General features: G+C 47.0%; 2 protein-coding genes across 7 annotated transcripts in view; one reads left to right on the top strand and one right to left on the bottom strand.

Moving 5' to 3' along the window:
- The window catches only part of SLC7A1 (solute carrier family 7 member 1), a 57,179-nt gene that overhangs the window by 27,633 nt on the left and 7,594 nt on the right, over positions 1-21,952 (top strand). The window contains exons 8-14 of one of the 5 annotated variants that reach the window (XR_008972284.1): positions 265-367; positions 2,089-2,300; positions 2,673-2,821; positions 5,153-5,261; positions 5,960-6,061; positions 16,022-16,091; positions 17,139-17,188. Coding sequence is in view for 4 of the 5 variants with exons in the window: in XM_057410386.1 (XP_057266369.1) it covers positions 265-367; positions 2,089-2,300; positions 2,673-2,821; positions 5,153-5,261; positions 5,960-6,069 (683 nt within the window). In the remaining variant the exon portion in view is untranslated. Of the gene's footprint in view, positions 1-264; positions 368-2,088; positions 2,301-2,672; positions 2,822-5,152; positions 5,262-5,959; positions 6,792-16,021; positions 16,251-17,138; positions 17,189-21,952 lie in introns of those variants that run through there. The other 4 variants (XM_057410387.1, XM_057410389.1, XM_057410388.1 and 1 more) reach the window with 4 other exon arrangements.
- The window catches only part of MTUS2 (microtubule associated scaffold protein 2), a 169,697-nt gene continuing 164,237 nt past the window's right edge, over positions 16,493-21,952 (bottom strand). For both annotated transcript variants that reach the window (XM_057410384.1, XM_057410385.1), the window contains one exon: positions 16,493-17,238. In XM_057410384.1, the coding sequence (XP_057266367.1) occupies positions 17,022-17,238 (217 nt within the window). In that variant the 3' untranslated portion in view covers positions 16,493-17,021. The remainder of the gene's footprint in view (positions 17,239-21,952) is intronic.

The following is a 21,952-nucleotide window of genomic DNA, read 5'->3' as shown; positions in this document are numbered from 1 at the left end:
AGTTGGGCAGTCATACACATATGAGACAAACAGGCTGGCATTTATTGTAGCAAATGGTTCCTCTGGTTCCAGCTAGTGAGGCTGTGCTGCATCCCTGCAAGTCTCAGGGTGTTCATGTGCGAAGTTGTGCCTCTCCTCAGCTCAAGCTAAGCACGGAGCAGGAGTCACATGTGTGCTGTGTTGTCATTAATGCTCCTGTGGTGCACATATTCTGCTGTGTTAACTGATTTTTCTTCCCTCTCTCACCTTCCTCTCCTCTTACAGCTGTAATGGCCTTTCTCTTTGACTTGAAAGATCTTGTGGATCTCATGTCCATTGGGACCCTCCTGGCTTACTCCTTGGTGGCAGCCTGCGTGTTGGTACTAAGGTATGGATGTAGAAATCACCTCTCTTGTACCACACAGACAGAAATCCTCACAGCGATCAGATGCCCTCATGGTTTCCATAGGCCCAGTAAAACCAAGAACATTTATAGCTTCAAGCATGTGAAGAATTTGTTTCTTTAAGCTGATGAGAGATTGTGCTATTTGGATCTGCAAGGGGGTCATCTGAATGCTTGGTCCATGCTGCTCCTGCTGTGGTCAGCCCTGAATGCCAGTGGGTGGGCGTGAGATATGGGTGGTCCTGGATGCCTTCATTGTCACCACTCCTTCCCAATGGTGATACAGCTTTAGGTTGTCTTACTTTTGGAAGAGGATTCAAGATAAAGTCTAACAGCAGCAAAAAAGATGAGTATGTGTTTGCAGGATCATTACCCTAGTGAATGGCTTTTAGAAGTGCTGAGCTCTCACAGCTTCCCTAGCCTAAGCTGAAAATTGAGTATCTTCATTGCTTGGCATCTCACAGACGACTACTCTATGTAGTACTCTACCCATGATGACTGTACTTGAAGATCACGTTACTGAAAATGCCTTTATGTGTTCCATGACTCATTCAGAGTCAGGTGGAGGCTTTTTACAAGCTCACAGCAAATGCATTGAACTAAGAACTATCTTGCAGCAGGTGAAGGGCCAACACTGTACTGTAATACGGTTGCTGTGTGCTTGTGCTGTCCTCTCTGCCCCTTGAAAATCCTTGCTGAAAATTCCTTGTCCATCTTACTTTTCCTCTGACTTCCCAGCTCCCTCTTCTCCCTAGAGCTGGAAATGGCTTCTTAATTTGCTTTTGCAAGCTGCTGTGTAGTGTAGCATTTTCCCCATTGCAGATTAGCAGAGCTAACAGGCTGTCCTGTAGTGGCCTGGGCAGCTGATTTGGCTGCCCCATTGGCTGCCTAATGAAGTAGCAGCTGAGTTGTTTCCTTTTTTTACCCTGCTGTGGCTGGACCCAAGGATTTCACTGCATTTCCCAATTTACTGTGTTTCACAAATGCCCTCGTTGCAAACACATTCCCACAGAAGTGATTTTAAGGTGTCTTTCGAAATGGCCCTTTCCTTTAGTCATGCTTGTGCAGGAGATTCACGAGAAAACCTTCTATAAAAGAGAGCTGAGGCTGGAAGAGTGGGTTTTTTCTTTATGGTTCCACGTGTTTTTTTGTCAGGGCCCTGTTGAGTGAGGTGCTGTCTATTCTTTCTTCACCTCTTCCTTCCCTATGTGGCAGCAGATAAGCTAGCAGAAGACACTGGGATGGAGAAGGACGGGACACAAGGAATGTCACCACGATCAGCAGTTGCTGGGTGTGATAATCTGCTGAGCTGTTAGTTTAGCCACCTCCATGCCAAAACACAAGAGCTGAACTGCCACAGATAACACAACAGCCTGGTTACAACTGTCTGCCAGTCCCTCTGCTGCTTCCTTCTCTAGTCCTCACTATTACTTGATCGTGTTTTGGCCACACAGTCAATAGGGTTTGTGGAAGAGAACACTGTCCAGTTTAAAACACTGACTACAACCAAGCTGTAGGTGATAATAGCAGACCATGTTTGCTTACGTCATGACCACGTTATTCTGAGAATTTCCCCCCTGAAACAGAAGGGTGTAGACCTTCTGTGGGCCTATTCTGGTATTAGAGTGATTTGAGGCATAGCCATGACTATCTGTAGTACCCTGTGCCAAACCAATATGCTCTTTGTTTCATTTCCCTTTTCCTAGGTATCAGCCAGAGCAGCCTAATTTGGCATACCAGATGGCTAGGACAACAGAGGAGACAGATAACAATGAGTCTGTGAGCACCACTGAGTCTCAGGCTGGATTTCTGCCAGAGGAGGAGGAGAAGTGTTCCCTCAAAGCCATATTGTGTCCCCCAAATTCGGACCCTTCCAAATTCTCTGGCTCGGTGGTGAACATCTCAACCTTCATCATTGGTAAGCACTGGGCAGTGCAGCTTGGGGGCAGTGAGCCAGCTGATAGATCCTTGTACTCACTGTGGCAGGAAAGCTCACTTCCTTGCCCTGGTTTTGATAAGCTCTTGTAACGGCCAAAATAACTGAATATCTACAGATTAAATTTATGACTTGAAAAGAAATCCAGAGATGAGGGGGGTGGGTATATAGGGAGAAGGGCATATCTCTTACAGTTAGTCTTTTCATATGTTGCTGTTTTGTTTGCTGAGCTTTCAGACTCTGCTTTCCTCACTTGTGGTTTTGGTTTTCTTGGTTTTGGGATTGGTTGTTTGTTTGTTGTTGTTTTTCTGTTTCTAAAAAAAAGAATCTGTATGCTTTGATGTCCGTTTACAGGTTTCCTTATTGTGGGTAGCTGTATCTTGACTGCTCTTGAGCCAAGTGTTCTGATAAAGACTATATGGATTATTGCTGCCATCCTTGTTCTTTTTGTCAGCTTTGTTATATGGAAACAGCCTGAAAGCAAAACCAAGCTCTCCTTTAAGGTGAGTGTCCTGGGAGGTGTAGCTAGAGGTGGGAGGTGATGGGAGGAGGAAGTACATGTTGACCTGTTTCACAAGAGAGGTCCTGGCCAAGTGGACATGCAGAGAATATAGGCATGATGTGCAGTGCTGTCCATAGAGCTGATGGTTTGAGCTCTCCAGCTATTTTGTCTGTAATTTTTTGTAGTCTGTGCTCCTTGCAAAAAAGGATGTCTTACCAGAGCCAAGCTAAGCCTCTGAGTGTGGTTTCCTCTTGGAGTCTAACCTCAAGAGGTTAGCATAGATGCTTTGCTGCAACATGCAAGTGTAGCAGAAGTAGCATTGTGGCAAGCCTAGTACCCAGCAGTGCCCTGTGAGCAGAAGCAGATTTGGCACAGAAAGATGGACTGAAGGGGTTAGCTGGGAGGTTGGAGGAGGCAATCAGGAGGGGAAGCCTTGGGTCAGATCAGAGGTGACAATAGAGGACTTGAAAAGAAACGTAAAATGGTGCTGAAGTCCAGAACAAGCTGGGAGGGTAGAATTTGGTGCAGAGATGTGTCCAGAAGGGAAGGGCAGGACAGTGCTTTTGAAAGCAGATGGTTATAGAATATGGAAGAGACAGAGATCAGAAGAAAAAGGGATGATTTGAAGGGCCATGTCAGATCATGGATACAGAGGGAAAGAGAAACCAAGAAGAAAGTTTTGTGTGAGTATCAAAGGGGTACTTGCTAAAAGGCGGTGAGAAAGTGCACTTTCATATCCTGTTTAGTCCCCAGGGAGATTAAGGGGTGTCCATTCTTTGTTGAACACTCTTAAGTATGAGGAACTCTGTCATTTTCCTGCCTTTCCAAGCACACCATCCTTTCTGTATTAAACACTGGGAAGTTTGGGGGCTTTTTTACTATTATAATCCTGCAAGTCATATTTTGTCGTTGATTTCAGGTTATTTCCCTAATTTATTTAGTTAGTTTTGTATTCTAATGCCATCCTCCAAACTGCTCTCATTTCGACTGCTCTTCAATTACAGTTTTTCAGTTAATTCTCTGATTTTAATCATTTAATCCAGCCAGCATTGCCCAGAGTAGTGTTTGCAGCTCATTTTGTGATTATGGTCCCAGAAGTAGAAACAGAAATGTCCAGGAGCAGAAAATTTAGGAACTGTCATCTAGACTATTTTCTGAACTCACTTCTAAGGAGATCTCTTTGCCTTACGCTCCAGGTATTTTACCTCCTTCTCTTCCCCTCAGCCACTACCCTCTTGGGGTGGGGGTGGGGGGGGTGGGAGGGAATGAGACCTGTCACTTCTAAATCTGTAGTAACTGTTTCATATCTCCTTGTGGTGCTTTAGACATTTACAACCTGACTGTCAAGGGACTTTTCTCTAAAGTCTCTCTGGGAATCCAAGGCTGCCTGGTTTATTTCCCAGTTGTTTTTGTGTATTTCTTTTTAATAGGTAATTTGTCTCCCTTCTCCACTCTGTAGAGACATTACAGGTCTACCAGGAGCTCTGAGATGCCTATTAATGGTTCAGAGAGCACTTCAGCAGTCTCTGGATATATAATTTACCCACTGAGGGAAATCTCACTTGTCCCTCCTGACGTGACAAAGCCTGGTTTAGAAAAATACTCTCTGCTTTCTAATTTGTGTGCCCATCCCCTTTCTCTAATGATGTGAACAGATACTCACCGTAAATGTTTCTTGCTCTTTTGCTGGGGGCTTTTTTTGTGATGCTTAAGAAAGCTACTGCAACACTTAAACCTCTTTCTTCTTGTAAAGCTCCTTTTTCCTTAGGAGTGAAGTTTACTTTTTTTTTCAGTTTCACCATGTTCACAAAGCTTTCTGTTGTTATAATTTGACTTTATTGTTTATTCTTCTTTGATTCTCAGATCACTAAAGCATTCCTAGTATAGCTGCAATATTTGCTGGTTTTCTTCTGCTCTGGGATTATTTGCATTACATTGCTTAATTACTGTGGCACCTGCTGGATGAAGTTCCTCAGACATTCTCCTTACCTTCTTCTCCTGGTCTTAAGTGGTGCCTGTCATGATGAAGTCCTTGGTTTTCCTCTTCTTTCCTTCCCCCCACAAATATTTAGCATTGCTGCTAAAATTTCCCTCTTGCCTCCTTCCAGACCACAAAACAAGGACATTCTTACAACAGGTGAACAGCGTTGTTCACGTCCCTCTCCCACGGCAGACTGATGTCCTCTGGTTTTGTCTAACCTTGCCTTTTCTCATATCTGGCAGATGAAGAGTTGGTAACAGTAATCACTTCCTGTTTACAATGGATCCAGTATTCTTGCCTGCCTATTATTCATCCCTGTGGATGTAATACCATCCCTCTTTTCTTTTTCAGGTACCTCTTTTGCCCCTTCTTCCTGTTGTGAGTATTTTTGTGAATGTTTACCTCATGATGCAGCTAGACCTTGGCACATGGATCCGGTTTGCAGTTTGGATGCTCATAGGTGAGTTAGAGAAAAAACTCTGTGTTCAACATTACTAGATTTTGTTAATCATAAATTCCTTGTAGCATTCTAGGGAGGGATTCTGCACTCTCACCATCCTTGGGCAAACTTGATGACTCAACTGAAGGCATTTAGGCAGCGTGCCTCAAGCTTGTTTTAAATTCAAGTGTCTTGAAGCCTTTGTGAGGATAAAAGGACAACCCATGAACCATCTTATGGGTCTTACTGCCAACAAGAAACCACAGAGCGTTTATTGTTGGCTGGCCTTGTACTGCAGTCCAGGTGGTGGGCTTTGTGCTTCTGGAGCTGAAGGAGCTGAGCTGCATCCCAGGATGCTCCCAGTAGACATGTGGAGAAGGCCTGAAACACCCAGGGTATTTACTATGATGGAAAAATCAGTGCTGGTGGGATGGATGCTGTAGGTACATAAATGGAGAAAGAAAGCTCTGGGCAGAATGGACTCACTGGAAAACATAAGAGATTTTTCTGATTGGGCCCCCTTTTGGAGCTGGGATAGATGGTCTTTTAAAGACTGGTGCCTGTGTTAATGGCTTTTTTCCCAAAGGGAGATAGTGGCTGTCCACTAGAAGCCAGCCATGAGGTTGACTGAAGTTGCCCCTGGTGCAGCCTGTATTGTAGTGAGTGTGGTTCTGTTACCTTGCAGAGCTAACGGTGCCCTCTCCCCTTGGCTTCCACAGGTTTTATCATCTACTTTACTTACGGAATATGGCACAGTGTGGAAGCCACCTATGCTGCCTCAGCAGATGCGGAGAGAAACACGGATGCTGGCTCAGAGAGCTGTAAATGACTGCATGTTTGGCTATGGGCAACTGGGGAATGGCTGCAGTGAAGGAAGCTTTGCAAGTGGGGGTCCTGAACCAGGTTATGTCTGGTTAATCAGTGATGCAGGAATAAGGAAGCATAATGCGGGACTCCCCAGCCCTGTTGCTGCAGCTTGCGCAGTCTGCTTAGTAGCCCAGTTAAAAGGGATCACAAGGAAAAAAGCCACACCTCTGGCATACTCCTGGGAGCACTCTCAGCTAATCTGGGGCTATGCTTCCCTTCCTCCTTCTTCTGTGTTTTATTTTTTTCCCAGTGTGTAGAAAGAAAACTGCTTCTGTGTGCCACTTAACCTTAAATGCTGCTATGAAACCAGGCCTCACCAAGGTCTTTCTTTCAGTAGCCCCAGGAATTACCTCCCCACAGATACTCTACCTGATTTTGCAGTGCTACTGTCAGGTTTAGAGCAGATCCGTCCTTCACCTGATGTGAGCTGTACCCCACGTGTACGCACAAGAAAAGGTTCTCTCCAAACACTGGCTTTCACCTGATTAAGAAAGCACCTGCAGGACTTGCATTCTTCAGAGTATCAGATCTCATAGTTTTTGTGTATTTAACTTTTTCTTAACTGCATACTCGTATGCTTTAAGGCACATTGCTGCTGTGAATTGCTGGGAGGGTTTTCAGTTGCTGCTTGTTGGGTGAATGGTCACTTGTCAGCATGCAGGGAGTGCTAACAGATGTTTCTGCTTATATGCTCAGCAGAGGGATTGCCAGCTTTCCGTATAAAACTATGTAGTGCAAGAACTTGAATGGCTTGAAAAGAGCAGGTGTCTCCAAAGAGCTCTCTTACTTCTTCGCCTCGGAAATCACCAGCGCTGTGGCTGCAGTGGTGGGGTGGCTAGTAGAAGGGAGCCCAGCTCTGGTAACAAGCACAACCCTGTTTTCCTCTCCTTGCAGCAGTTTTATGTGCTGGCCAGGTGGCATTAGCAAAGGATTTGACGGTGAGACTTTGATTTGGCATTGGCAGGTGGAGCATGTTTCACTCCTGAGAAGGGGAAGCATGGGAGGATCCTCGGTGGCTTGAACTTCTTCCATGAGCAATACCTGGTGTCTGCCCCCTGCCCAGGGAAGGGCTGTGAGGGTGCGCAGGGGCTCCTTGGTCCTGGTAGAGTATGCAGCCTAGAAAACACTGCTAAGCTCTAGGGTACAACTTGCTGAGAAGAGCTTTCCCTTTGTGGCTGGAGATCATCTCCAGAGCTGAGCTGTTGGGAAAGGTGGGAAATGAGAGTTCAGACCAGGGTCTGTGTTTGGTTGACAATGCCTTGGTTTTGCTGTAAGATGAAACATTTCCTTAATTTTCTGCATCATGGCTTTCCCAAGCCAGATTCAGTACCCAAAAAAAAAGTTTTGTTAAAGCGTAAGTAAGATGGGCATTGCCCCTTGTTGTATCACTGATTTAAATTCAAACGAACAGGGGAGGGAGATTAAGGTTGGATATAAGGAAGAAATTCTTTACTGTGAGAGTGATGAGGCACTGGAATAGGCTGCTCAAGAAAGTTGTGGCTGCCCCATACCTGGCATTGTTCAAGGCCAGGCTGGACAGGGTGTCCCTGCCCGTGGCAGGGGGTTGGAACTAGATGATCTTACAGACCTTTCTAGTCCAAACCAGTCTGTGACTCTCAATTCACACTTCAGCTTGTATTGAAAAACAAATCATAGAATGGTTTAGGTTGGAAGGGACCTCTGAAGACTGTCTGTTCCAGCTTCCCTTCTATGGCCAGGAACATTTTGACTAGATCAGGTGGCTCAAAGCCCCATCCAACGTAACTTCAAACACTTTCAGTGATACATCATCCCAAATCACCTCTCCTAACCTGACTGGATGCTTTCCTAGGTGTCTGTCCTCCACACTGCTGTCTCTGAACACTGGACAGTCTTTAAATCTGTTTGTCAGCATGGCTGTTGCTGACAAAAGGCCAGGCTCTTGTCCCTGTTGTTCAGTTGGAGAACTGAAGAACAGATCCCTGCATGACTTAACTTCGTACAGCAGAAAGGGGAAACAGACCATCTCCTGGGTTACACGGCTGGACCGTGGTCTCTCACAGGTCTCCAAGAGACACTTGATACCCTGTCTACACTAAGGAGTTTTAATTTTAGGTTCCTTCTAGTATACTGGGGACCTCTTATTGCCAGGGTTGGAACTGGGGTGAGTGAAGGCATTGTGTTCACTGCCTTCCAGGATGCGTTTTGAGTGCAGTTTCCTCTACAAAATGAAAGTCAGGGCCAGCTTCAGTCCCTGGGTCTTGACCATCTGCCAAGCCTTTGCTCCTCCAGCAAGTACAAAGTCTTACTCAAGCAGGGAGAGAATAATACAGAAATGAAAAGCCACTTGGTTGAAGTCTGTTTTATTTAAATACAGGCAAGGTCGATACAGTCCATAGCCTTCCAAAAAGCACTGAAGATGTGGTGGGAGGGAAAGAAGATGAAAACTCGGAGGGGAGCAAAGTTTCCTGTTTTACCAAAAATGCAAGGATATTTTTCCCTACCTTGGGTACAAACTTCTGAGCAATTAAGACATTCAGAAGTGACCATATGGGGGTGAATTCTGACTGGAAGTGTTGTCTCCAAAGAAAATGATTTAAGAATATGCAGATTTCTTGCTGTATGTAAACTTTTTCTTAATATTAATATTTTGTTGTTAATATTAACTTATTTTTGTTACCTGCCTAGGGGTCTGGTTTCGTATTTATATTCCATAACTTAATTTCAGCTTTTGTGGCATATAATAGCAGTATGTAGAAGGGAAAGACCTGATGGGGTCATTTTTCATCAGTTGCCTTTTCTCTGAGAAATTTAAAGACTTCTGTGTCAGCAGATACAGTATTTAAATGTGCTATTACCTGTATCAGACCCAAAGCTAATGGAGGTGAGGAGCCTTAGTCCCATCTCCCACTGTTCCATCTTGGTGTGTTCAACCCATCAGTTCCCTTGTGGTTGGTGCTGCCGTCTCTCTGGCTCTTTGTTGCTACTCACCAGATACAAGCACATAGAGGTAGCCTGCAGCCCTGCAGAGTGACAAGGAAGCGTAGGTGTCTCCCTGGCTCTCTTGTCTACCTGCTTCCCCTGTGTCCAGCTGTACCTGGGAATATCCTGGCCTCCTCTTCACATGACTTGACGTGGGAGGTGGACCAGTGAGGAAGCGGAGAATTAGATCTGCATACCCCTGCCCCATCCCCTCCTGGCTGCATCCATCCCTTGCTTGTATGTTTCATAAGCTGAAAGGCAAATTTGACTGCCTCCTTCTAGGACAACATCAAGGACTTTCTGAATGGGTGTGGTTTTATTATTGTATTTTTTTTTACCTCTCTGCTGATGTCTGTATGTAACATAGATCAAGCCAGGTGTCTCTTGAAGACACACAACTGCTGCTATAACCTTGCTGTTGTGGACAATATGCTTTCATTCGAGATTTTCTTTGTAAATAATGCAGTTATTTTTTTATAGGAATGTTTTGTGCAGATGCGGAGCATTTTGCTGTATGAAGGGGTGGGAATAGAGAAGCAATACGTTTGCTTGCCATGAGAATAGATCTGGTTTTGCCAAAGCTGAGAGACATAGTAAAAATGGCCTGCCTGATCTTTTGGAGGAGGCTCTGGCCTGAAGGACTGACCTTGTTTCAGTGTATTTAGTTGCTCCCAGTCTGCTTGGTAGAGAGGAGCCCTCCAGGTGAGCTGTTGGAAGGTCCTGCTGATGGCCAGCTCACAATGGATTGAGGCAGGCAGCACCTAGGCTGCAACTTCCAGTCAAACAGCAAATCTGGGTGTGTAGACAGCCAGCCTTTCTCCATGAAAACTGCTGCCAAAACAGCTTTTCCCCCATCCCTCCCAAATGAATTGTTTGTGCAAAAATTGGTAGCTTTTGCTTATTTGCTTACTGCTTTCTTTGGTCACTAAAAATCATTACTGTCTGGGTTTCAGCTTCAGTTTGCCCTTTTGCCATCCATCAGGGTGGAGTTTGCTCCTGGTCCGTGCTGCGAGTGCCTGTGCTGGTTGTCAGTCAGATATCTGTCAGCAGGAGGGGGTACAGGGCTGACCCCTGCCCACCAACCCCATCTGAGCATGGCAGGGACCAGGGTGTGCTGCAGGCAAACTGCTGCAGTTTGGAGCCATTCGTGCTTGGTTGCAGTAGGGTAAGGGGGCTGCAGGGGACCATACTGGTGAAAGCACTGCCACGTGTTGCTGTTTATTGCCAGGTTTTAGAAGCGTAAAGTTTTAACTGGCAGTGCTTACTGTGAACACTCACCCTTCGTCTATCCCAAATGAAAACAAACTCCTATTCATAGTGTACAGAGGGTGCCTGTCACTGCATGCTGCCCCCATTCCTACTAAGTCAGAGACCAGAAAGCAATATGATAGGATATTATGTTTATATTTGTAAAATATGCTGCTTTGGTGATTGCATTTTATATACTAATGAATTCCAGTGGGATTTCTTAAATTCTCTCTCTCCCCACCCCCAAAAGCCATGTACACTGAACATTGCTGTCATCTGCCCAAATGAATAAACGATGATGTGCAGGTCTGGCAGGCTTGAGGGGCTTGCTTTGGAGAGGAGGAGCAGGAGTGGTGCCAATTTTCATTTAGCAGGCTCCCCTGCAGTCTCTCCCCTGCATGCAGCTCAACACCCTCCCCTTTCAAAGGAAGCCTCTTGCCTCTGGGAGAAAAGCCTCTCTCTTTTTAAACCCTTGAACAACCTTATGACATCCACTGGGCCCAACTTTACAGGCAGGTTCTGTTTCTTCCTCATTAAAAAGTTGCACTTCTTTAAGGCTAGATATCTGTGTACACAGTGCATCATGAGTTACTCCTCATAGCCACCTCGCCTTTCCGCAGGTCCATCAGCCTGATTTGGGATGCCAGCATTCCAGCATCCCAGAATTGAGCTGAAAGCAAAGCTGCCTTGTCAGTGCTGCCGGTTGCTCTGCCTGCTGCTGCTCAGCTTGTGGTGTGTCACCCATTTCCCGCTCCAGCAGCAAAGCCTGCCCCATAGACTCCCCAGACTGCCTTACGCTGTGTTACAGTTGCAGTGGGGTCCTGTGGGGTGTCTGACACCCAGCTGGAAAACAGATGATCCTGGAACGTCTCTGCCAGCAAGAGCCAGACCTCGGTTTCTCTCAGGGTTTTTCTCCTGGCTCGCGCTCCAAGACGTGGGGTTCCTCTGAGGCCAGCGAGAGACGCCTCTTCCTCTCTATGCCATGTGGGGCTTTGGCTTCAGCAGAGTGACTCGTGGACTTGAGACAGCAGTGGGAAGCAAAGGGTTGGTTCTCTTGCAGCACAGTTGTGCCTTCCAGCAGTGCTGGGCACAGGGAGCAGGAGGAGCTGCTGTCAGCCCCGAGGTAGTGTGCTGGCAAACCTAGTGTGAGTTTGGGGCACATATGTCAGCAAAGGGGTTGTTACTGACTGAAGCCATGGAAGAGTCTGTATATATTTATTTTTTAATTATTAAGCAAAATGTAAATACCTTTCTGTTGTCTGATGATCTATTTTCCTAATGATTTCTCAGAATTTCTTATGGGCATAATAAATAGTTTTAATGCTTGTTCTGCAAACAGGTCTGTTTTTTATTTTTTTTAATCTTTGTTTGGGTTGGAGGTTTTGGGTTTGTTTTGGTTTTTACCACGTTCATGTAGCGATTAAGGCCTTAAGTTTTACAATGTGAACCTTGCCCCAGAGCACAGCGCGGGTGTGCGGCTACTTTTTATCCTGGCAACACTGTAAATAACTTCTCCCCTGAATGATGCTTTTGGAATTCGGAAGTTCACTTGTAATTCTGTGGTACAGCATTAAAACATATTTCTCAGTATCCAGATAAGTGATGTCTATTGTTTGCCCTCCTTTGTAAGCCTGCCTGTTTTGCAGCTAGTTCCAACTTCTTGCTGGCTGACCCAGTCTCTGCAGGAGGGCACTTGCTCTGGAAGCTGCTCGTGTTAACTCTGCCCTGACTCAGATTTGCTGAGGCAGGTGGGACAATACGTGGTGTGGGGGACTTGCTGCAGGCTGGGGTGGATGCTCAGAGCTGAGCAGCTTGTTGCTGCTGACACTGAGGCGAGTCTCTTCTGTCTTCTGGTACCAATTCAGGTATTAGGTGGGACTTCCCAAACCTGCAGAGTTAGCCTAAAATTTACCCAGGTGGTGTGAACTTCGTTGGCATTGCAAAGGTCAGTTGTCTCGGGAACTTGGGGCTGTGTAATGAATGAAGAGTTCTGCTCTTTTCTATGGGGTTTTCCAGGATAGGATCTGCAGGACAACACTGACAACCAGGAAGAAGTCTTGTCTGCTCCCTGCCATCACCTCATCCTTCGTTTGCATCCTGCTTGTGTGTCCTGCTGTAAATGAGTTGGTGGCTCCAGGAGCCCTGCTTTCCTTCTGCCCTCAGTCTTTGTCCTTCCTATAGCTTCCTCTGTGCCAATTGAGCCAGGGGCCTGGTGAAAGACTTTCCAGGAGGATGTTACCAGGCACATTCCCGAGGTGGGGTGTGCCCTGATTCTTTAATCCTTGTGGCAAAGCCTGAGGAACTCTGTGCTCTCAGTGGAAGGGCAGGGCAAGGGGAGGGTGTGTTGCAACAGCAGCAGACTGGCGCATTATGAGAGTACGTGTTTGCTGCCGTGTCTGAGCCATGGGCGGAAATGTTCTCCTTACCACATGCTGAAGCATGACACCTTAATAAAAACACTGCAGGGAACAACCCCTGGTCACCCAGGAGCCCCAGCTGCACAGGAAGCACCCTTAGAAAAGGAATTAATGGGATTTTTGATCTAATTTATAGCCTGTTATCCATAGTTGGGTAACTCAACCAAGCCCCCCTGCTGTCAGGAGGCTTATGTGGTTTTCTAGCTTCAATCTTTACTGTACTGGGGTACCCTTCGATGGGGTTTCACTTCTAATCCAGTTTCTGTGTGCACAGACATACAGGAAATGCTACAGGACATGCTGGTTCATATGCGTCAGCCCATATGTGTGCTGGCGCATGTATTTATTATCAGGAATATATTACACTTATCTGTACATCATAACTGAAATTATACAAACTCTTCCTGTCATCATTAGCCACATAGTAAATGGGACCACAAAACTCCTGCTGCATGGGAAACTGTACAGAGGCTCCTCAGCGTGTCCACGGGACACAACCACCATCAGTGCAGAGACATAAAATACCTGATTTTGCACTTGATAGTTTTTCTTTTCCTCCCCCTGCCTATCACCACCACAAGCCTTTGCCGCTGGGCATCACTTAGTCCTGTCCATGCCCTCAGCTATTTGAGGTGCCATTTGAATGGGACCAAATGGCACATTCCCACAGGAGAACAGAGCTATCCCAAAGCTCTCCATGCCCCCAGCTCATGCCAGCTCTCCTGCTATCGCACGGCTGTTACCCGCTCCTGGTGCCACTCTCTGGAGCTGCTCCAGAGCAGCAGCAGGCTGTTTTATTGCAGCCTTCTGCATCAAATAAAGATTAACCAACTCAAACAGCATCTTCTAAAGACATAGGGGCAATAAAATCCTTTTCTGCTTAGTGCTGGCTGCACTCTCCTGCCAAAGGCCACGCTACTCTGCCAAACGGGAAAGCTCCCACTGTGGCTAAGGCATTCGGGAAGTCTCCAGCCCTCCAAAACCAAAAGCTTCTCCTTGCTTGCCTTTGAGCAGGGATGGCCAGGAAGCAAGGATAGAGATCTGGCCCTCACGCTGCTGGGAATGGCGTGGTCACTTTGCATGGTCACAGCTCCCCGGCAAGAGCAGGAGTTCCCAGCTTGGCCATGCACTCTGGGGAGTGCTCCCCTGGGAGTGGCTGCCCCAGTCCACAGCTACTCTGGCACACAGAGGCAATGGGGGACATGGCAGAGGGAGAGCAGGAAAAAGGAATAACTTTTGGGGGGGAAAAAAGTCCATGTTTCTGGGCTTGTACGAGAAGGAACCACCCTTCACATCCCTGCAGGGATGGGTGGCTGCCTCCCTTCTGGTCAAGCAAAACTTCCTGCAGCTTTACCAGTGTTTGGGCAGGCCCTTGAGGCTGTGCCAAGGAAGAATCTAGGGAGAGGCAGGATTGGGAGGCAAAAGGTAGATGGGAAAATGATTGGTAATTATACCAAATGAAGGTGGAGCTGGGATTGGTCCCAGTTTTCCCAACGTAAAGGCCCCACTCCCAATTCACTGCTGGAAGCATCTCTTGCATATGAATTTAAACCGATAAAGCACCAGAAATAGAGGGAAAGAATGAATTGGCCAATAGTATGTTCTAGTGTGTTTAGCATGGGAAAGTTTAGAGTAGCATCATGGTAACAGTTCTGGTTGTATCAGCTCACCCAACTGCATCCTGGGCTGCATCGAAAGCAGTGTGGCCATCAGGTTGGGGGAGGTGATTCTACCTCTCTACTCCACTTTATTCCACTTGGAGTGCTGGAGTCCTCAGCCCAGGAAAGATACGGACCTGTTGGAGAGGGTCCAGAGGAGGGCCACAAAAGTGGTCAAAGGGCTGGAAAATCTTTTGCATGAAGAAAGGCTGAGAGTGTTTGGGTTGTTCAGCCTGGAGAGGACTCCAGGGAGACCTTATTGTGGCCTTTCAGTACTTAAAGGGGAATTAAAAGAAAGATTGAAAGATATTTTACCAGTGCCTGTAGTGACAGGACAAGGTGCGGTGGTTTTAAATTTAAAGAGTGTAGATGTAGATTAGACATTAGGAACAAATTCTTCCCTGTGGGGGTGGTGAGGCGCTGGCACAGGTTGTCCAGAGAAGCTGTGGCTGCCCCATCCCTGGCAGTGTTAAAGTCCAGCCTGGACGGGGCTTTGTGCAGCCTGGTCCAGTGGAAGATGTCCCTGCCTGTGGAAGGGGGTTGGAACTGGATGAGCTTTAATGTCCCTCCTAACCCACATCATTCTATGATCTTATGATCTCATTGTATCAGAATTGTATTGGCAGGATGAAACATGGCAATGCAGTATTGCAGATATCTGTGCATTTAGCAAGTATAAAAGTGATTAAAATTGTACTTGGCAAGAAGGGGCTTTATGTGCATGTGTGTGCTAGGTATCTATCTTACGTTCAGGTTGTACTTGCTGGACACACTTAAAATCTAGTAACGCATTTCAACAGTATTAGTGTGGCATGAGCTATTCTAACAAGATGCTCAGTTTACTCAGTATCACAGTATCATGCAAAAGCTGCTACAAAATATAGATTTCTCTAAAAACGAGAAAAAAAACATTTTTTTTTCAACACTTTGGAACAGGCCACAGACACTGACAGTGATTGAAGCTGTATCTAAGCTGCAGTCTGTGAATCCTGAGCACTCCGCAGGAATGCTGAAGCACAGCTCCTACACCAGCGTATGGCGGCGCTGTGCAATGCCACCCTGTGAGCACTCCCACACCACGGGGATTTGCTGCAGGGACCTTCTCCCGCTTTGGCCCTGGTGCTGGGAGCAGGAATACATGCAGGCTCTTGGTCCCAGGCTGGATAGAAACGCATCTCGCAGGTCCCTTTTGTTTTAATAGCTATGCTCAGGGATGTTTTTTGCTTGCTGGCAGCGCCCATGGGGGCCTGCATCCTGTCCCACCCCAGCCTCTCACTGGCCTTGCCACCCCATCGTGTGGGGGTCATCACAAGCATTTCTTTGCTTCTAGGTAGGAAGTTAAAGGTAGAAGTTAAAGGTACTTTAGCCACTCTTTGCCATAAATGTTCAAGGTGCTCTGTAGCTTTGGCTAAGCTTTAGCAATCTGAAATAACACATATGTGTGGAAGGAAAGTAATTCTGACCTCGTCTGTGCCCATATATTCCGCTATGCTGTGTTTGGTGTTTCAGCTGGGAGGAGGCTGGAGCCCCAGCAGGTGCCCATTATCTCATCCCCTGGAATGGGTACTGGAAACCTCTTGCCCAGCAAAGGTTAAGGATGAACAACCTGTTTTTTCCTTCTTACTTACAGGACTTGAAATAAATCAAAATGGACAGGAACCTACAGCCAGAGGTTTTGATTGTATCCAAACCAGGACAAGGTAAACCAAGATAAGATCTAACTAGGATTTAAAGACACTAAAATTGAAACACGTTAACCGGTAACCTCTATCAAATTTGCTAAAAGCCTCATGTTTCTCACCTCTAGCCTATCTCCACTAACAATATCAATGCTAAGATTTAAAAAGCGGCGAATGGTATGTGTATCTTGTCTGGTGTTCAATGCAAAGGTGACGGTTTCAAAGGCAGTACTGTCTCAGAATTTCAGAGTCGCTGGTGTTCATGTTACATAGAGTACCACTTGGTGGTCGTTTGGAAGGCGCTTCTACTTCTGTGTAACTTTCTTCTAGGTTGGGTATAAATATTCCTGGGAGGCTGAACAGAAATGCATTTTGTTTAGATGCAAGTCTTAGGCACGAGTTAGAAAACTGCTGACTAATGAAAATATATCAGCACTTAGTAGTATCCAATAATATAAAAAATGCAATTCAGAACATCTGCAACTACGTATATATGTGTGTGTGTCTATATATAGGTATAAAGGTACAGTACGTACATATATATAAACACAGACACATATACAGAAATATTCACAACTGGAATTGTATTTGTAACTAACCTGAAATATTGCAGCAAAAGTTCGTTCTGATGAACCATTAATAAAGTATTTTCCAACTCCTGGCTCTAACCACAGTTAAAACATTAACAACTCAAACATTTTGCTATCCTAACTTTCTGCTGTCCTAGCTTTTTGCTATCTTTTCTTGCTACCCTAATCAACACATCAGAACCAAGAGCTCCTATATTGGGACTATAAGAGTACCCTGCCTAGTGTAAAGCTATGCAGCTACTAAGCGTGCTTGCAGCCATGAGCCCTGGGCGCCTGCTGATGGTGATAGTTCCTTGGATGGTAACATTTAGCAGATCAGAAATGCATAAAAGGCAGGGAACCTCCGGCGCTGAGGGCTCAGTCATCGCCGCAAGGTTCTGACTTTTGCTGGAGAGGAGTTCCCTGATGAGCACCGATAAAAAGAAGTGGGTGATGAGGGGGGCAGTTTCACGGGGCTCACAGCTTCTCCTTCCTGCAGCTTCCAGAGGAGCTCTTCATTAGTCCTGCTCAGCTTTTTCTTCTCCTCTACTTCTTTCTCAACGTACTCTTGAAGATTAGCATTCTCCTCTGACAGTTGCCTGGAGAGGGAAGCAGGACAGCATGTAAGGCACACCACTGTAAAGATGGTGGCATTGATGCAGCCAGCACTACACAAGAGGCAAGGCCCTGAGCACCTCCTTCCATCCCATCCCATCCCATCCCATCCCATCCCATCCCATCCCATCCCATCCCATCCCATCCCATCCCATCCCATCTTATCCCATCCATCATCTGCCCCTAGGGCTGCAACTGAGCTGCCCAAGTTAGACAGAGTTGCCCCATGTCTTTTCGTTGCTGGGTGAGAAAGGCATCTCCACACGTGACAGCTGCCCCCCAGTGTCTGACTCTGCCTCCAGGGGTGCCTGTGTCTTTGCTTTACACCTCTTTCAGGCACCTCAGCTAACAAAGTATATATGGGGTGAGTCCCAACCTTCCTCCATGGCCTCATGCAAATGTCAGCATCATGCGGGGCATGCAAAGGTGCCGAGGGCTTTGTGCATTGACCACGTACTCCAGATACTTTAGAAATGGCCATTTTCCCATACAAACAACAAAATAAAAATTGGAAATTCCTAGAAGAAAAATTTAGCGTATTTGTTTCATTAATTATATACTCGAAAGTAGCAAAAATGCAAGAACAGGATTGTCCACTCAAGGACAGAGGGGGTGGGGAGGGTAACTAGAAGTATAGGCTGAGATAAGGCACTCATGTGTATGCATCCTCCCTCAGCACTGGCCTTCCCTGGGAGAACATGTGTTTGTGAGTAGGGTGGGAGCTGAAGAGAATCCGACCTGCTCCCATAATGGGAAACCAGGAATGCAGAACACACCAGCTCCATGCCAGTCCCATGTTCACACCCAGCTTTGGCTGCTGTCAGCTGGAGAGACTTCAGAGATGGCCTCAGATACTTACCTGGGGATGTAGGTAAGCACAGTGGTTTTAGAGGTCCTCTTCCCATCAGTATTTGCTTGTGGCTGAGGTGGTTTTACTCCTCCAGGAGCTGCCATGCAATGAAGCTGACTGGGGCATTATCTCCCCTTGTTCAGCACATGGAGGAAAGAGGTGCCCAGCATGGGCTTCTGGCCTCTTTTTGCACAACCTATTCACTGGCACAGCACTTTCTATCCGGCAATGTGCCCATAAACCTCTATGCAGCCAAACCCACACCTGATGGACCCGAGAGCCCTGGGTCAGCCGGCACCTGTGCTCTATGCACATGCAACCCCTTGGCCTGCACTTCTGCTCCTGCACCAAGAAGACCACAGCCTTCACAGATCAACCCAGCATGGCCTGCCCCAGCCTGCAGATAGATAGCAAAGAAGCAGCACAAAGCAGCACACTCCTTAAATACTGCTTTGCCCCGGCTTCAGTGTCTGGTTACAGACACCTTTACCCTGTGGCATTTCACAACACAGACAGCCCACTGATGCTTGTAACACTGCCCAATTTTTTTCCAGAGCAGCATAGCAGCTAGAGCAGTCCCCAGAGGGGGATGATCCAGGGGTTTAGGCCTTCTTCTGTCTCATCAAAGATGAAAATCCAAAGTCCCAACTCTGTGGGACTCTCACCCTTGTTTCTCAACCCTTCCACCAAAGCTGTGCCATGAGCAAGACAGCATCTGTGGAGTGGCAAAGCAAGAGCAAAGAGGTGAGAGGCAGCAGTTCCATCCCTGACTCTTGTAACCAGCTGCTACTGCACGCAAAAGGAAAGGACTCTGCACCCTCCATGCTCCTCATTTTAGATGATGTCCTGATGCAGGATGCAGCTCAGCTTCAAGGCCTTCCCTCCGCTCTGTCAATGTTTGTGAGGCTATGGGTCCTTTAGCAGCTCCTTCTTCCTTGGTCCCAATGAACCCTCTATTCCTGACTGCCCATGACAGAGATGTGTTGTCCCCAGAATGCCCTAACCCTGGGGAGCTGGTGCATGGAGGTGTCCTATGGGCACCACAGCCTCAGTGAGTCTGCTCTCATCTAACCAGGTGACTGGTTTTAAAAGAAATGGGGCAGGGCGGGCACAGTGTGGGACCTGATCCAGATGTGTTCTGGGCATGTGTTGGAGACATCACCATCCCAGAGGATGTGTGTGGCAACACCTTTCTTCTGCAGCCTGTTACGCTTGGGCAGGAGGCAGGTCCTGATGTGATCCGCCTGGGGCAGCTCTGGGCATGTATCTAATGTGATTTACAGGCACTTAGGATGTTACAGGAATAAAACGGGGAGGCACCTAACCTCATCCCCAGCAACTGGGTGTGGATTTTGGATGCACACGTGGAATTCTGCCCAACTCCTTCTCTGGGTATAGCCTGAAGCCCATAGCAGATGTCATGGACTGCTGGTCCACTCGCATGGTATCAGCAGTCTCTGGGTGGGGATGGGGGGTGGGGGGCATTTCTGACTTTTTTTTAAAAAGATTTATAAAGAATTTCTGCTTTTTTAGCCTTGGGTCCTACAGAAATGAAGCTGAGGTGAGCACAAATAGTCTGTTCCTTTCACACCCCCCTGCCAGTTTTGAACCATGAAGCACTGGCTGGTAGAATCCAGGGATTAAAGGACATAAGTTGGCAGCAGTTTTCAGAAAGCTGCTTGCCTGGTAGAAGAGGAAAATCCTATTCACAGTCCCTTTGAGAACTGGCTGTGGCATGAGCTCATGGTCTAACAGGCACAACAAAGTCCACATGGGAGCTCACCCTGAAGAAACAGCTCCATAGGAAACTGCTTGCTACACATGGAATTGCTTTTTCTTTGCAGTGTCTAACAAGACTGTCAATAAGTTATACACAAAGCCCCAGTACATCCTTTTCCAGCCAGCTTTCATGGAATCATAGAACCTTGGAATCATAGAACTTTAGAATCATAGACTGGCTTAGGTTAGAAGGGACCTTAAAGATCATCCCTGCCATGGGCAGGGACACCTTCCACTAGACCATGTTTCTCAAAGCCCTGTCCAACCTGGCTTTGAACACTGCCAGGGATGGGCACCCATCACTGGCACAGGGATGGGGTGCCAATGTCTTGCCACCCTCATGCTGAAGAATTTTTTGCTAATGTCTAATCAAAATCTCCCCTCTTTCAGCTTAAAGCCATGTCCCTTGTCCCTATCACTACAGTCACAGAGAAAATAAAAGCACATGCCTTCCCTGCCTTTGTGATGCTCTTAGTGTGTGACTGGCTGGTAAAGCTCACATGGGTATTGGGAACAGGCTTGTCACTCCAGCACAGACCTCACAGCACAGTGAATGGCTCAACTCCCTCTTCAGCTAAAGGCACTGCTTGGACAAAAGGCAAGGGCAATCCACAGCCCATCAGTGTGTATCAGCTTTCTTTACAGTGCTGCTTCATGCTGCTTGCTAGAGGTTTGGTAGGATGCAATGGTATCGGTGTCCTCTGGAGTGTCTCACACAGTAGACTTTGCAGCACCAATGAACACTGCAATTTGTTGGCAGAGGCAGGCTGCAAGTTATTCCCATGATCTGCAGCTGAGTAGGGAGACATCTGAGCAGGCAAGAGCCATGCAGCCAAATGCCAGTGAGCCCATCATGCTTCATGTGGGCACGTCCCCCAGGGAGACCGGCTCTGGCACATGGATGGAGGAAGCTTGTCACGCTGCTCATTTTAGCCTTGTGCACATCACACTGGGAATTCACACTGTGTGACCTGACGTGATGTGAGCAGGCACAGGCAGAGCCAGCTTCACGCCACTCAGAGACACAGCTTGCACAGCCAGCAGTGCCGGCATCCTCCAGCAAAGCCTCTGCCGCCAGCTCAGCCAACCTGAGTCTGCTGCTGCTGCACCATGGGGACAGACATGAGCAGATGCAGCATCGCTGCTTACATACAGATGTACAGCACCTCTTCATCATTCAGTGTAAAAGCAAATGTGTTTTCACTATGTAAGTTTGTATCTTGAGATACATGTTCCAATTTTAGACCCAACCCATCTAGGGAAACCTTCATCCTCAGCACTGCAGGCTTATGATTAGACATGTTCCTCTCCCAGCCTCCCCAAAATCTAGGCAGCTATAACAAATGACAGCCATAAAACCGCAGAGGTCTGCAGGGGCACAGCAACACGATAGTGATGCTTGAGTTGCGTGCTCAACTCACTTTTTAAAGCCTCTCCCAAAAAGCCCAGAGGTCAGTAGGTGTCTGGGTTATTCTGACAGAGACCAGACACCATCCTGGTCATCTTCATCTCTAGAGTGCTGGAAAATACCATTCCTCAAACATCCCAGCCCAAAGGACAAAAAAATTCTGGTTGATTTGGGGAGAAAATCTAAGATGTTGGGAAATCAGATGAATTATTCAAGTGCTTGGGGAAGTCCCTGCAGGTACTCTGTGGAGCTCCTGTATCCAAAGCTGGTGCATGATCTATGTACAAGGTACTTCTCCCTTCCTTTATACCTGCCCTTAGCTATGATTGGAAATCAATCAGGGGTGCTTCCCTCAAACCTCCTCATTCCTCTGGGCCACCACTTCTGTCTGTGCTGCAGACACCGGCTTTGCTCTGGCTCCCATTCCTCCTCCCACTGCTGCTGGGCTGCCTCAGCCACACAGGCACCCAAACTGCAGATCAGCAGAAATTGCTCTAATCCGCACTACTCCACAGTGAGGGCAGCTCCTGCTGCACTACAGGCAGTGCCAGTACAACAGAAATGAGCAGTCAGGGTGGCTGCTGCTGCCAGGAAAACGCATGTTTTAATAACTCTGGCTTTAAAGCCCTGGCTAATGCTGTCCCTGTAGCTGTTCCCCAGA

This window comes from Pezoporus wallicus, unplaced genomic scaffold (genome assembly GCF_028554395.1).
Source record: "Pezoporus wallicus isolate ANWC-B61680 ecotype Strahan unplaced genomic scaffold, APGP_CSIRO_Pwel_v1 contig_1876, whole genome shotgun sequence".
Classification (NCBI taxonomy): domain Eukaryota; kingdom Metazoa; phylum Chordata; class Aves; order Psittaciformes; family Psittacidae; genus Pezoporus; species Pezoporus wallicus.
This window is presented reverse-complemented; position numbering and strand designations above follow the sequence as displayed.